The sequence below is a fragment of the Euleptes europaea genome, chromosome 9 (genome assembly GCF_029931775.1).
Source record: "Euleptes europaea isolate rEulEur1 chromosome 9, rEulEur1.hap1, whole genome shotgun sequence".
Taxonomy (NCBI): domain Eukaryota; kingdom Metazoa; phylum Chordata; class Lepidosauria; order Squamata; family Sphaerodactylidae; genus Euleptes; species Euleptes europaea.
Window position 1 is genome coordinate 23,501,759 of NC_079320.1, and position 16,410 is coordinate 23,518,168.

At 45.0% G+C, this 16,410-nt stretch overlaps 1 protein-coding gene across 1 annotated transcript; it reads right to left on the reverse strand.

The window, feature by feature from the left end:
* Positions 1-294: 294 nt before the first annotated feature.
* On the reverse strand, positions 295-11,572 carry LOC130482665 (radial spoke head protein 6 homolog A-like). Its single transcript, XM_056855475.1, has 6 exons — positions 10,887-11,572; positions 8,888-9,122; positions 6,707-7,462; positions 4,111-4,249; positions 2,460-2,577; positions 295-531 (listed from the first exon to the last, which is right to left on the reverse strand). Exons 1-6 carry the CDS (start codon positions 11,570-11,572, stop codon positions 303-305), a joined length of 2,163 nt encoding a protein of 720 aa, XP_056711453.1. The 3' UTR covers positions 295-302.
* Between the last annotated feature and the right edge of the window lie 4,838 nt (positions 11,573-16,410).

A 16,410-nucleotide genomic window follows, 5' to 3' on the forward strand; every position in this document is an offset into this window, starting at 1 on the left:
GAGAATCCCCCCACGTGGATGCTCCGTTGCTCCATTGCTGCTTGAGAGTACCTTTGCTGTTGAAGCAGCAGCGAGTGCACAGTGGGGCACCATCTCCCTGTGAAAACAGTCTCGGCCCAAGAGCTAATATATAACCATGCTCTGCATTAGCTAGCAAATATATTTTTCTAAAAGTATAAACACCTCCTTTCAATGAACGAACAAGTAAATGTTTATTGTATTCTGCTTATTCTAATACATTAATAGAAAAAGGTCAATTAATTCTTGGGGGGGGTACTACAATGCAACCAGCTCTTTACAGTTTAATCATCCTCATCCTCATCTTCCTCCTCTTCCTCTTCCTCCTCTTCTGCAGCCAAAGCCTCCTCCTGGGCAGCCTTGAGCGCCTGCTCTTCTTCCACAGTTGGATCAGCTGCTTCTGTGATTTCTGGTCCGCTGGGGTACTCGGTCTGCACTTGTGGTAGCTCCACAGGGGTGAAATTTTCTGGACTGTATTTAAGACCCCAACCAATATAGATGTTATCAAATCTCCTACAGGGAAAAAGGGGGAATGGTGTTAAAATTAACTTGAAGGGAAACCCCAGTTTAGCTTCTTCCAAGAGTCGAGTGAACTTGCGTGTTAAGGCTGTTGCTAAAACCTGAGCCTCCGCATCTTCTCCGCCTGGAGTGTTTAATAAAGCAAAGTTGTGCTACGGTGTCATTGCGTTGCCTTGTCCTTTAAGTGCTATGCAGGGAAATGGAACGGGGAAACTCACAACGAGATGGTGCCATGTTCCCCCAATTGGACCGAGAGTGGTGGAATAGCACCACTCCCTTAGACAACCCAGATATGACGGCTGCTGTTTATTCAATCTTCTGTTTTTATCCTTAAAAATAAAATGATACAATAATAGCCCTCCCTCACAGTTTTTCAGTTTATTTATTCTAACCATAACAACTCGCATAGAACAAGAAAGCATATGCGAAGAACGTGGAGAAGAGGAACAGTAATAGACGCAGAGGGACGGAACAAATGTCAGTGATGGTGCTCTTCTGTTGGTTTAGGTTGCTGCCAACAGGTATTTTGGTCTAGCTAGGGGCTGAAAGTGCTGCAGTGTTGTTTTTTTTTAGAGCTTTCACATGGCACTGTAGTACATTCATGCACCTTCTGGCTCATCCCCAGCTTTGTCACAATCAAGATATCTATTTCTCAGCATCATCCATCTGTATATATCTACATTTGTGCATCAGGGCCATGTAGAGAAAAGGAACGATTTCCCTGGTTCGCAAAAAATGTGAAAGTTATAAAAGGGGAGATTTAAATACCCTCCAAACCAAGGAATTTTGTCTGTGGTTAAATTGTGGAACTCCCTGCCCCAAAATGTGAAGTGATCGTATTGCTTTACTCTGCTCTGGTTAGACCTCACCTAGAGTATTGTGTTCAGTTTTGGGCACTGTAATTTAAGAAAGATGTCGACAAGCTGGAACGGGTCCAGAGGAGGGGAACAAAGATGGTGAGGGGTCTGGAGACCAAGTCCTATGAGGAAAGGTTGAAGGAGCTGGGTATGTTTAGCTTGAAGAGGAGAAGACTGAGAGGGGATATGATAACCATGTTCAAGTACTTGAAGGGCTGTCATATAGAGGAGGGTGCCAAGTTGTTTTCTGTTGCCCCAGAAGGTCGGACCAGAACCAACGGGTTGAAATTAAATCCAAAGAGTTTCCGTCTAGACATTAGGAAGAATTTTCTAACAGAGCGGTTCCTCAGTGGAACAGGCTTCCTCAGGTGGTGGTAAGCTCTCCTTCCCTGGAAGTTTTTAAGCAGAGAAGGCTTAGAAGTTTAGTCCACAAATGATTTTTTGGCTCAAACTATGGCCTTTCATGCTTGGCTGTTTCCCCTGTGGTCACCCCTCTCATGACTTCGGGTCTTTGTTTTGATTATGCATGCTGTTTCCGACCGTCAGAGGTCGCCTCTCTCCCCCCCCCCCCGCGTTTCCCCGTGTTTTGTCCGCGTTTTCAAATTCAAGAGAAAACAGGTTCTTGAAAACACGGGCAAAATGCGGGGAAACATGGGGGGAGAGCGAGGCGACCACTGATGGTCGGAAATGGTATGTATAATCAAAACAAAGACCCGAAGTAATGAGAGGAGTGACCACGAGGGAAACAGCCAAGAATAAAAGGCCATAGTTTGAGCAAAAATATAATTTGTGGACTAAACTTCTAAGCCTTTCCAGTTGAGAAGTAAGCCCATTGCCTTGACTCCAGCAAGGCTTACTGCCTTGTAAGGATGTGTCCGATTGCAGGTTTAATTGGGGTGGGGGGAATCTCTGCAAATGGGTAAAGAATATGAGAGTCAGACTGGTTTTAGCAGTGAAACTAGTCAACTGTAAATAAGACACGGTCCAAATAACAGAACAGAAATAACAGAAGTATGCATTTTATGCTGCTTAGGCAAGAAATAATACCAGTTTTCTGCTCCTTACCTGCCAGTAGCAAAGGAATATGCTCCAGGCCACAAGTTGGACTGCAGAACTGCAACCGCGTATTGGGGAACCAAGCTTGTAGAGGCCTCAGTTGACCATGGAGTGACATTCTGAATATCTGTTTGAACAAACAAACTGAAGCTTAGTAAAGCTATAAAAAATTTGTGTGGTTAGACAGTTGTTCCAGGGAACATTTACAAAAAAATATAAACTGCAGTGCTGAACCTAGAGGTGTGCATATTGATATCTCGAATGGAAAATAAACCCCCCAAAGCCCACCAAGAGTCACTCTATTGGATTTTTATCTTGTCCTTCCTTGAAAGCGTTCAGGGCAACATACATGGCCCTCCCCTCTGTGAAGCCGTTTATGCTGAGAGGTAGTGACTGGCCCAAGGTCACCTGGCGAGCTCCAGGGTTAAGTGGGAACTGAACTTGGCTCTACCCAGTCCTGGTCCAGCATCTAACCCAGGGGTGTTGAACTCAATTGTTACGAGGGGTGGATATGACCCAAATGTCACTTTGTCAGGCCAGGCCATGCCTCGCCAGCACAGATTGAGACTGGGTGAGGTAGCTGCCTCAGCTGACTCACGGGCCACATAAGAGCTCTCAAGGGGCTGGAGCGGGCCCGCGGGCCTTACGTTTGACACCACTGATCTAACAGCTAAATTCTAATCCTGGTGCCCCTACCCTTGTTGTGCCTATGGGTACTCCAGGATTTTTTTAAAAAACGTTGTTGGGCATCATGGGGGAAAGGGCCTACCACAAAATATTGGGAGGTTTCAAGCCCAGTGTCCTTCCATGGTGGAAGAAGGTTGCTGTTTCTGAATTGATGCATGGAATAGGATTATAGAACATAAACAGTACAAAATGGGTTGGATCTAGCCAGCTTTCCCACTCAAATTCACTCAATTCTCTTTGTTACTATAGCTCCTATTCTGTATGGTTTTTGTCCGTGCAGGTCCCATGATCTCCAGCACAGCCTTTTCGAAAGTCTTCCTTCCTTTTTCACCATTGGTTAAGTTGGTTGGATGCAACCCAATGAAACAATAGTGGTGAGAAAGGAAAGGGTCCCCTTTAATAGGGCTGCACACACGTCTCATTGGATATTGTACTACAGCAGTCACATGAAGCTAGATTCTCTAGACCACACAGGGAAATTCATTTGCAAATGATTAATACAGTGCATTGAAAGTTCAATATCCTCTAAGGCATGGGTGCCACTCCCAAGGCTAACTATAGTTCTGAAAACAAACATGTTGAGTTGATTAATTTTAACAAATCTTGGCCGCATCCATGCATCGCTAGTTATTGTGCTATAGCAATCATTTGCAACTGGATTTTCCTCTGTGAACAAGATGATCCAGAAGGTGAATGATTGCTCTACTGGAATACTCACTGCTATGTGCATGCAGTCCAGGGCACATCATTGAATATTTCACTGTTGTTCCACAATCATTTGCAACTGGACTGTCTAGACAGATGTGGAAAACTCAGATGCATACCATTACAGTGCAACAACAGAATAGTATCTGATGATGCATCAGTGCAGCGGTGAACTACCAACACCAATGCCTGCTTTTGCCAATGGCCACAACACTTCATGTTAGTGATGCCCATAAAGAGTAAAGGCCCATGCATATATGTCCTCTACCTGCATCTTCAGAGAGTGGGGTGAGAAGTGGAGGTCCTACTTCTTGCTGGGTCTCTTCTTGATCTTCTTTCTCCTCTTCCTCGTCCTCCTCCTCTTCTTCCTCTACTTTCTGATTGGGATTGACCCATGTACAGCGTCCCTACATCCAAGGACCAATGGTTACAAAACAAGATTGATGGGAACCAATCCCAGGGTGAACCAATGGTCCTCAGTTAATATGAACCATGCTTGATGGGACCTTATGGAAAGGAAAAGCGGGGAGACATGGAAATAACTGATAAGTGGCAGAGTTCTCAAGGTGCTTTGAATGAACTGCCTGGTATTTTAAAACTGCCTCCTGCTTCAGTCACTCAGCACAAAGAGACCAATAAAACTGCACTCAGAAATCACTTAAGCTTCATTATGACAGGATGTGCACCAAGTTGGCTTGCTGCTGGGCTCTTGTGTGAGTCTTCCTCATTCCCCATTCCCTTCTTGTACAGAGAATCCTGCTTAGAAATTAATTCTGGTTATCCATGGATGAGTAACACATGTCTGTGGGTTAACAGGATGGGTTCGTTTTCCTGGCCCCAGCTAAAATTTGAAACCAGCATTTAATCCAGGTTTAGCATCCCGATTTGTGTGGAGGGCGGAGAACTAACTCAGATCGTCTTATGTACATACATTTGAGTGTCTTGGGGAACTAGAGTTTGTTTCTAACTGTGGTTCCCTGTGTGAGAAGGGAGGCATTCATGCAAGACTGGCAACAAATACAGGCTTATACACATCCCAGATTAAATTTGGTTAGAATCAACATTTGGATGTGGTGTAAGATTGGGATGGAACTATAATCTAAAAAAAAAAAAAAAAAGGGACAGCCTTCACTGCCAAGCCTCAATTCCCCTAAGCACATCAAGATTCAGTTTCAGGAAAAAAACCACACACACACACAACAAAAAACCCTCCAGCAAATGATTTTTTAAGCAGACAAATAAACCAGAGACTTAAAATAAACTCAGGTATCCATTTTAAGTAATCAATTAAACGGGCTCTTAGTCTCTTTGGAATACCATGCTGTTGCATACTGTAATATGGTGGTGAGAAGTGCCGTCACGTCACAGCTGATTTATGGCGACCCCATAGGGTTTTCAAGGCAAGAGACATTTGGAAGTAGTATGTGCCATTGCCTGCCTCTGAGTGGGCTGAGGATTTCGCTTCCCTCAATTGCACGCTCTGTTTTGTGTAATAAATTGACTCCTTGCCCCTGATTTACATGTGAGCAAGTGGATATGAAACTGAATGCAGATGCATTCCCCCTCTCACTTCTGGTTTCACCCCTAATTGCAGCCAACGCAGGAGACCTATTCATCCAGAATATTTTATTACAAACTTTTCCATTTTGGGGGCTGATTTTCTCTGCCCCCTCTGTATATCTTTAATGTTTATTACATCGTTTCCTTCCTTTATTACTGTGGCTTTTGACACTAAATAATTACCTTTGGCTGCAATTCTGCACTTCGTACAACCAGAACAGGGTGTGGAGAAGCGCCTGTTTCTAGTGGCCCTCCTACGAAGATCTGCTTCTCCATGTGGGTGTCTGCTTCCACTAAGAACACCCCCCACACCAGAGACATAGGGGTGGAGCAGGCTGCTGGATGATCTAAGATACAAGGTGCAGCTAGAGATAGGATGTTGCATGATAGTAGAGGTGCTTTGATGGGGGAAAAAAAAGCTACACTGGTTTCTTATAAGCAGTGACCTGCTGTACTTGCATAGGGTGAGGAACTGCAGCCTGAATGTGTTAGTGTGTATGAGTATTTGTTGCATAAGGAGACTGGTACTGCAATATATAATATTATGGTAGCATTCTCCTTATGCAATAAATAAAAGAAGAAGAAGAGTTGGTTTTTATATGCTGACTTTTCTCTACCACTTAAGGGAGACTCAAACCGGCTTACAATCACCTTCCCTCCCCCTCCCCACAACAGTCATCCTGTGAGGTAGGTGGGGCTGAGAGAGTGTGACTTGCCCAGCTGGCTTCGTGTGTAGGAGTGGGGAAACAAACCCAGTTCACCAGATTAGCCTCTGCTGCTCATGTGGAGGAGTGGGGGATCAAACCCGGTTCTCCAGATCAGACTCCACCGCTCTTAACCACTGTACCACACTACAGCATGCTCTTAACCACTACACCACACTATTTATTACAAGCCCTGACCTTGATGGCCCCGGCTAGCCCAGTCTTGTCAGATCTTGGAAGCTAAGCACAGTTGGCCCTAGCTAGTACTTGGATAGGAGACTATCAAGATAGTCCAGGGTTGCTATGCAGATGGCAGACAATGGTAAACCACCTCTGGTGATCTCTTACCTTGAAAACCCCATGAGGGGGCTGCCATGATTTGGCTGCAACTTGACGGCACTTTTCACCACCATTTATTACAAAGAGGACCGGAAACAGTGAACCTAACCTGTGTTACCTTCTCCTTTCAACCACGAAGAAATTATTCCTATGGAACAGTGAAACATTTTATAGTTTTAAAACTGAAGCAACAGAGAATTTTTTTGTTCTGAGAAGCCTTTGGTACCTTTATGAGATCAACACAGACTGCAGTAAGCCTACCTGCATTAGAATATTCTGTACATGGTGCACCCAGTTGGAGAGAGAATCCACCAACTCTACCACAGAAATGGGTTCAAAGTCTGGATTTTCTTCATAGGAGTCTCTTCCAGCTCCTCCCTCCTCCTCTTCATCTCCTTCTTCTTCTCCAAACTGAAAAAATCCCAGTGGGCTGACCTGGGTAGCGGCTGAAATGCGGGCAATCTGGGCACGCAGGTAATTGGACTCATTGCCTGGGAAAGGTGGGTAACTCACAATGGGAGCATCTAGCTTTCCAGTGAAGAACTTCTTGATTTTTCTGGCATCCACGATCTGCACAGGTGTCACCGGAGGTAATTTCACCCAGGGCTTGCCTGGTTCATTGCAAACAAAATAAGTGAATTTATTGGCCCCAGTCCGATTATCTTCTTTTGGTATTGTTGGCGGAGGCTTATAGTTGGGTTTGGGTGGCTCATCTTTTTCTTCATCATCTTCATCTTCCTCCTCCCTATCACTTCCTTCTTTTAATCCTTCTTCAGCTGTTTCTTCCTCCTCTGCCTCTTCTTCCTCCTCTCCCTCACGAAACTCAACTTCAGCTACAATATAGTTTGCCTCTATTCCTAGGATTTTCCCCCAGAAGCGACATGTCTGGATTGAATGTGTGATGACCAGTTGTTTGAGGGCAAGGAATATGTGGTAGTATTCTTCCAAGCTCAAACCAAATCCAGCTTGTTCAAAATAGTAGGCTGTCTCCATTACATTGGGCAGAGGTGTTTCTGGCTAGATGGGGAAAATGCCAGAGTTAGATAATCACACCCTCTAATAATAAAAGGGGTTGGCTCCTGCACAGATTTTGAAAGCAGCACAATGGAAACCCTTCTCACATGTTACAGTGAACACATGCAAATTCTACATGTACTTTAGGGTTGCCAACCTCCAGGTACTAGCTGGTGATCTCCTGCTCTTACAACTGATCTCCAGCTGATAGAGATCAGTTCCCCTGGATAAAATGGCCGCTTTGGCAATTGGACTCTATGGCATTGATGTCTATCCCCTCCCCAAACCTCGCCCACCTCAGGCTCCACCACAAAAACCTCCCACGGTGGCGAAGACGGACCTGGCAACACTAATGTAAGTACATATATCTGTAAGAAAGGGCCAATGCACATTCACTTACAAATGAAACCAGGGACTAGTACCTGGATAAATGTGTGGTTTCAATCACACGTTCATCTGTACATGTCTTGAATGTGGCATGAAAATAACTCAGTGTATGCATAAAGAAAAATCAAGTGTGTGCTGTTCACTCTTATATGGTTTTGCTAAGTAGAATCCCTGTGTGTGTGTAAAGTGCCGTCAAGTCGCAGCCAACTTATGGCGACCCCTTATGGGGTTTTCAAGGCTAGAGACTAACAGAGGTAGTTTGCCAGTGCCTTCCTCTGTATAGCAACCCTGGTATTCCCTGGTGGAATCCCATCCAAATACTAACCAGGGATGACCCTGCTTAGCTTCTGAGATCTGACGAGATCAGGCTAGCCTGGGCCATCCAGGTCAGGGCAAGTAGAATCCCTACACTCACTCTTATTAGTCCTATTTGACTATCATTTTCTATATATAATTGGGAGGATTGGTTTTGATTAGCACAACTGTGCAAGGGTGGAAAGGTTAAATCTTTCTCTCCCTTCCCCCACTACCCCGTTTAAATCTAGCATCCATGTTAGGGTTGGCAGCCTCCAGGTACTAGCTGGAGATCTCCTGCTATTACAACTGATCTCCAGCCGATAGAGATCAATTCACCTGGAGCAAATGGCTGCTTTGGCAATTGGACTCTATGGCATTGAAGTCCCTCCCTCCCCAAACCCTGCCCTCTTCAGGCTCCGCCCCCAAAATCTCCAGGTATTTCCCAATCCGGAGCTGGCATCCCTAACCCATGTGGCTGTAATTGTGCTTAAAAGGATGTCGGAAGAGCCACTCAAAGATCTTGCAGTAGCTCACCTGTGTTGATCCTAACTGAAGCCCGAGGATTTCTTGGAAGCAATTTAAGATCTTTTAATTTTGCCTGGCTTCTTCTGTGTTTGCATATCTAATGCTGAACCTGGCTCCAGAACAAGGATAAAAATATCCACACAATGGAGCCAGACGGGATTTTTCTAGGGGAAACTGCAGGTTTGCAGACAGGTTTGAAATCTAAATCTAGTGACTCACTGCTTCTTCTTCCACTTCTTGTTCTCCTCCATCTCCACTAGTCTTCTGGAAAAGAGCCTTATACATTTCAGCCAGCTCATATGTTGGCAATTTCTCATATTCGTCTCGGAGGGTGTCCATTTTCTTCTGGAAACGAGCACACTTTACATCTTTGCTGATGTTCTCAATTATGTCTGCTGGGTTGTCAGGCTGCTCATCCAGGATTTTGGACAACATTTCAGCAAAATGGTCATACCTAGCAATTTGAAGATAAATGCCCCACAAAATCAAGTAGACATATTGTTGGCTCTCTACAATAAATTCTACACAGAAATGGCTCTTCATAAACAATCATATTTTTTAGCATTTTTTGAGAACTTCTGTTGTGGAGAAATCATATTTTTCTAGTTCTCAAAATGTAGCAAACAGCAGTAGGAAATGGGGAAAAGGCCGTTTCTTGCCCCGACTAGTTCTGCTTCCATTTCTCTAATGCTAAGAGAATTGTGGTTGTGACGGCATCACAGGTGCGTATTGTGTAGTTCCTGTGACATCATTGATAAGCAATACACATTTTTCCTATGACCCTGTTATTTTGCTTTTTTGAAAAGTGACATATTTTTTCAATTACCATAAAGACTCTTTTAGTGCTTCCCTGCTAGTGTGGATGCTAATGTTGCCTTTCCCTTAAAAGTAGTGAACACCAGAAAAGTTTTAGGAGCCTTTTGTGTTTTTATTATTTTCTTGTTTTTAGGCATGGGTCCCCCTTAGGGTTGCCAACCTCCAGGTCATGGCTGGAGATCTCCTGCTATTTCAACTGATCTCCAAGCGACAGAGATCAGTTCCCCTGGAGAAAATGGATGCTTTGGCAATTGGACTCTATGGCATTGAAGTCCCTCCCCTCCCCAAACCCTGCCCTCCTCAGGCTCCACCTCCAAATTCTCCAGATATTTCCCAACCCGGAGCTGGCAACCCTATTTCCCCTTTCCCTAGGTTGGGGACACCTGGACTATATCTTGCTCCCTTGCCCTGGCAAGGTCATCTTGAACAGTCTACAGCATGACAGGCTTGCCATCTGCCCACCTGTGGTAGGCAACCCCCTGCCCTCAACTCCAATCCACTGCCTTTGATTATTTGAAAAGTGGGGGGGGGGAAATGGGGGGCAGCATAGATGGCAACACACTAGGAATTTTCTCAGTCTCTGTGGTAAAGATCATAGTGTAACCATATGGTTAAGACTATGATAAAGATCATAGTCCAGGAATGTTACCACGCACTTCCAGGTGTAAGGCTGGAGAATGTGACATCACTTTCGGGTGATGCTGTAGGATTCACTACAATCACTATGGTTTTTACCATAGAGATTGGGGAATTTCCTCAAACATCATGGAGGATGTGAAGTCACATTCCCTGAAACTTCACCCTCCTCAGGCACTGCCACACAAATCTCCCGGCATCTGCTGTTGCAGGGCTGGCAACCTATGGTTCAGACATGATTTGATTAGTCACTCAATAATGCTGTCCAAAATTATTCTAGTATATGGCCTAAAGGCACATATTCTAGTGTATGGTCTAAATAATACCCTTGCTGAAGCTATGCAAGTCTGAGTTTAGTTATTGGGAGATTGCCTATGAATCCTCCATATGCTGCCTTGAATCACATAGAAGAAGAAGAGTTGGTTTTTATATGCCGACTTTCTCTACTGCTTAAGGAAGAATCAAACTGGCTTACAATCACCTTCCCTTCCTCTCCCAACAACAGACACCCTGTGAGGTAGGTGGGGCTGAGAGAGCTGTGACAAGCCCAAGGTCACCCAGCTGGCTTGGTGTGTAGGAGCGGGGAATCAAACCCGGTTCTCCAGATCAGAGTCCACTGCTCCAAGAAGGGAGTGGAGGAGTCAAACTCCACATTACATATTCAGTTTTAGAAGACACCTTTCAGGATATTCTACTCCTTTCTTCCCTTTCCACTCTGTATTATTTATTCAGTCACAAATAGAGTATACCTTCAACCCATACTTACAAGCTCACACCAGATTTGATACTTGTTTTCAGGAGATAAGCCTTTGCATTCTTAATTGCCAATGCTCTGGGTCCCGGATCTGGTACCTGATCTTCATAAATGCCAGATCCAAGCTGGTAGAGGCCAGACCCAGGCTCATGAGCTTGGTAAGGGCCATGTCCCGGGTCATACTGACTCTGGCTGCTTCTGACTGAAGGCACTTGAAAGGAGCTGCCTCTTTGGTCCACGCCACCCACAAATTCCTGAGAAGGGCCCCCTGATGGGTCTTGAACACCGGCCGGTGGCCGAAAAAGTCCACCTCTTTGGTCCTGGGTTTGAGGCATACCCCCCCTGGCTTGGAAAAGGCTCCCTCTTGCCTGCTGAGGTTGGTAAATGGATCCTCTTGGTTCTTGCTCTTGGCCACTTAACTTTGGTTGCTGGGTCTGGTAGGCGCTGCCTCTTGCTTGCTGAGGCGGTCCCATCTGCTGATCGTGGTAGGGGACCTGGGTCGGCTGCCCGTCCTGGTCCAGGTGTGGCTGTGGGCCTCGCTCACTGCTGCTGGTCTGCCGGCGGATGACATGGCTGGACTGCCTTGCGAGGCCTTGGAGGGATTTGCTGGAGGGGACGCTGGGTTGCCTGGGGGGCTCTGGGCTCGGGGGCTCGGGCTTCTCTTCCTCCGCCGGCTGTTCGCCAGGTGGCTCTGCCATGCTGTTGGATCGGTTTGCGGGGGGGGGGATCTCAGTCTTCCCTCTGGCCGGTCTCTGCAGCAACGGCTCTCTCGCTAGCTGTAGGAGCGTTGCGAAGGTAAACCTGACACCGTTGCTAGGAGGACTGGGTTGGCTGCCAAGCTCTTGGGCTCTGCCCGACAAAGGGAGAAACAAAAGGAGCACTGAGGCTGCAAACTGTTGCTGTTGGTGGTTGAGAAGAGGGGGCGAGGGTTCTGAGGTGGGAGGGGTCCCTCCTAGGGCTTAACAGACAAACCTTCTGGAAGGTTCTGCCCAATGCTGTGCCAAGCAACCCAAATTAACACCCCTGCACTATTAGGAAGTAAGCACAGGAGCGGCTGAAATAAATGAAGGTAGCTCTATGATAAACAAGACATTTTAAAGTGCATAAGGTGACTAGTAGGCAAAAACAACAACAATATATGTACAACAATATCTACATAGTCCCGGAGGTACACTTATGCAAAAGTTCATAGTAAGTAGAACTGGAAAGAAGTCTTCATAGATGAGTGATGAGGGAGACAATCGTTCCTTTTCTTCTTCAGACCCGTTTTAAATTGGAGTTGTTTCATATGCATATTTCCATGTCAATTTTTTTAAAAAAATATATATTCTTGAAATCTCCCATAGGGATGAAAGATGCAACTTATGTTTGCTGACGAATATTAGGTTCCAATCCAGGATGCATCAAATCAAAAACATAGTTGCACAGACGAATTCAACTGTTCCCAAAGGGATACGAAAGGTACCCTCATCACGATCGTCTCCCTCATCACTCATCTATGAAGACTTTTTTCCAGTTCTACTTACTATGAACTTTTGAATAAGTGTACCTCCGGGACTATTTAGATATTGTTGTACATATATTATTGTTGTTTTTGTCCATTAGTCACCTTATGCACTTTAAAATATCTTGTTTATAAATGCTGTGCCAAGGCATACAAAACGGGCACAGAGTCACCTTAGAGGCTGATCGAATTTATCCCAGCATAAGCTTGTGTGAATCAGAGCTCGCTTCATCTGAAGCAATCTCTGATTTATGCAAGCTTATGTTGGAATGAATTCTTTTAATCTCTACAATGCCACTGGGCTCCAGTTTTATTTTGCTGCTTCAACTGATGCAGCTACCCATTTGGCATATGTGTGGGAAAGTTTGTGAAAAGCACTTTTTTTTTTGACCAGAGGGTTTTTGGATGCCACAGCTAAAAAATGGTTGGAAGATGTCTTCACAGCTAAAGGGGCCAAACAAAGTGCAAACAGTATTTTCTCCCTTTTCTGTCCCCTCCCCAAATTCCAGGTCTCCTGAGAAATGGGGTCTAAAGAGTTGGGTATGGAAAGGTAGTGGTAAACATATATTTCCCCCTCCCTTACTGCCAATCCAGGCAAAAATATAGCCTGGTTTAGGCAAATATACCAACTGAAATCAATGGGGCTTTATCCCCAAGTTAAGTGTGGACAGGACTGCAGGCACCTTCTAGTGTATGGGTTTCAACGAGAAAGCATTAAGGACATTCTTAATTCTTTATCATTGCACTCATTGAGGATTAAAAGGGCTTACCATATTTTTGGCTGGATGATGTATTTTCTCTTCTGGCTTGTAGGTCTCAAACTTCCTGTTCCTTGCTGCCTTTCTTAAAAATCTGGTGATTCCAGTTTACAGCTTTCATCGCAGGGAAACTCGGGGGGGGGGGGATGTTGTTGTCATTGTCATAGCAACAAAATCCAGGCATGCTGGTTAGCATGACTTTAGCAGAGACCTGCTTGGAAGCATTCTTCTCTTCCCCTGAATTCTGGAGCCCTGATCCTCCGGTTATCCTCCTGCCTGCTGTTTCTCTGGTCAGATGTGAAAGGGTGGGTGGAAGCTATGCCAAAATGCTCTGGCCAGCTTTTCAAAGATAAAAGGACATTCTATATCAATAAAGCAGCAGCAAAGCCGCGAAGAGTCTACCAGATTGTACGTCAAAGTCTCTTCCTGAGTTATTAATGTGCTTTCAATTGTAGAGCCTAGCATCAAAATGTAGGCTAGGGAAAGATAACAGCCCCAATGAAAGGGACAAAGACCGCCTTGTTATTTGGGCATGAGAAACAGACAATCAAAAGTAAATGGACCATTTGAGGGAAACATACATAAATGTACTTTTCCTACATTGTTCCATTTGGTCCCCCACCCAGCATATTCATGAAAAATACTGTGGCTGGCCAGAAATGCAACCTCTGGAACAGCAAGTAGCGGTTATTACCAGATATAGTAACTGTAGTGAAGTATGTGTCCAGCAGATGGTGGTAATAGATTGGAGATCGGAATCTTGGGTATAATGAAATTAAAATCAGTATCCAGAGTCAGTCACGACAACCAGAGTTGGGGTGTTTTGTGAGACAGGCTTCTGCCAAACGAAAGAGTTAAAAATAAAATTAAGGGGAGGATGCCTCAGTGCGTATGATAGTGAGAGGAAGTAGGTATCGAAAGATATTTATGGCCAATTGCTCAGTGCAAGTGGGCAGAAAAGACAATTCACTCAATAGGACCAGTCTCTCTATGAAGCCCCCTGTAGAAGTCATTTTGAGCAACAGGTTCCAGAAGGGACAACACTTTTTAAAACCACTTTAAACAGTAGCCAGGGAAAGGTGTCATCCTGGCTGTTTAAAACTTCAGATCTGGAGAAGTCTAAGGCAATCACTGATCCTCAGTCTAGAATAACTGACTGTAATCCAGGGATTTCCCTTTCTTCCCCTGTATCATGCAGTCTGGTTCCCTTGAGTTATTTGGGTTGGTATTCCCCATTCATTCCTGCTTTCTGTTTGGGACATACTGTAGTCTAAATAGGGTGGCTATGGTTGCCAATGGCCTGGAGGAAAAAAAAAGCCCTGTCCCTAATTAGGGTTGCCAGGTCCCTCCTGGCAACCACAGGGGCAGCGGGGGGACTTACTGGCAGCAAGGGAAGGCATAGGCTGGCATTGCAGCGACATTGCTGGCAACACGATGATGACATTTGCAGTATACACGGGAAGTGGGGTCATCGTGTCACAGGTGATGCAGGATGCTCTGGAATTTGGGCAAAAACTCTATGACAGATGCCTTTTTTACCATTGTTTTTGCTCCAAATACGAGAGCATCCTGCATCACCAGCGATGTGATGGCATTGCTTCTGGTGCATGCCGGACGTGATGTTGCCATGTCACTTCTGATGTTGTTGCGATGCTGGCCTGGGCTTGCCCCTGCTGCTGGTAAAGCCCACTGCTGGCCTGCTGATCGGTGGCAGGCGGTGGCAACTGGGGATCCTTGCCATATGCAGGGGTGGGGGGGCTGGCAGCCCTGTGTTTCTTTAATGGAGGGTTATTGGGATGTTTTTTACCAGGTGATGTTATTTACCTTCATGCCATGAAAAGCTTCAGCTGCACATTTCCATATATTAAGCCTCTATTCAAGTGTGTGTGTGTTAAGTGCCGTCAAGTTGCTTCCGACTCATGGCGACCCTATGAATCAATGTCCTCCAAAATGTCCTATCTTTGACAGCCTTGCTCAGGTCTTGCAAACTGAGGGCTGTGGGCTTCCTTTATTGAGTCAATCCCTCTCTTGTTGGGTCTTCCTCTTTTCCTGCTGCCCTCAACTTTTCCTAGCATGACCGTCTTTTCTAGTGACTCTTGCCTTCTCATAATGTGACCAAAATACGATAGCCTCAGTTTAGTCATTTTAGCTTCTAGGGTCAGGACTTTTTTCCCTCCAGGCTTGTTGGGAACCCTAATGGGATTGTTAAGTCCACATGGGGGAACACACGAGGTCAGAGACGGAGTCCCAACAGCAACCGCTATATTAGGTGAACGAGAGCAGAACTAACTTACAGTGACCAGACCCCTGCTTATATGCCCCCCTGGCTGCCTGCGGCCACTCCCCCCCAGTCCTTGATCGGGGGGCGGGGGAACTCCAGTAGTCAATGGGAACACACAGTTCAGGAGCCTTGGGGAACACCAAGCTGCCCAGGGTTTCCCCTGATGCATTTACAAGGATCGTTATTCCCTTGATTCAATCACACACACCCATGCATACATAACAGGATCATGTGTGGAACGAATTTTTCTGTGGTGGGCAGGAGGAAATGATGATCTCTGCATTCCTTTCAACTCTATGTATCTAAGCCCTCCCACCCACATACTCCATAGACTACATTATTGTTAAGAAGATCCCAAGATCTGAAAGGCTGTTCCCTTGTAGGACAGGTGACATAGAAACTATCAAACATGTATTGTTCAGCTGTCCATTTTATCATGGGGCTCGTATTAGACTTATTGATCCCCTTATCAGTGGATTCCCAGATAAGTCAGCTGAGTTCCTGTCTAAGAAGTTTCTGATGGGGGAGATTCCTCATCTTTCGCTCCCCACTGCTAAATTCTGCACCATTGCAATTAAAATACGCAAAAATAGGGTGGAAAAAACCTGTTAAACTCTTTTATACTTCTATATTTTTAGTAATCGTAAGTTGGCAAGCCACTTTTGTGTCATGCACTAATTTTGTATATCTTATTAATACCAGATTTTTTTTATCAATTTTTGTAATTTGTAATAGTTTTTACAATTTTATCAAGTTGGACAATATGATATACTAACTTCTGGCTGGTTAAATATACCGTATTAATAAACTTGGCTTGACTCAACTACATTATTGCCATCCACAAATTTGGATCACATGTGACATGATACAGCAGCCTTCCATATTTAATTTAATTTATTTCCCCATTGTGACTTCCCTGCCCTGTATTCAGAGTTCAGAAACTTGTCGCAGAATGAAAGCACATGTCCAATGTGTTCAGAAAAAGTTAATATT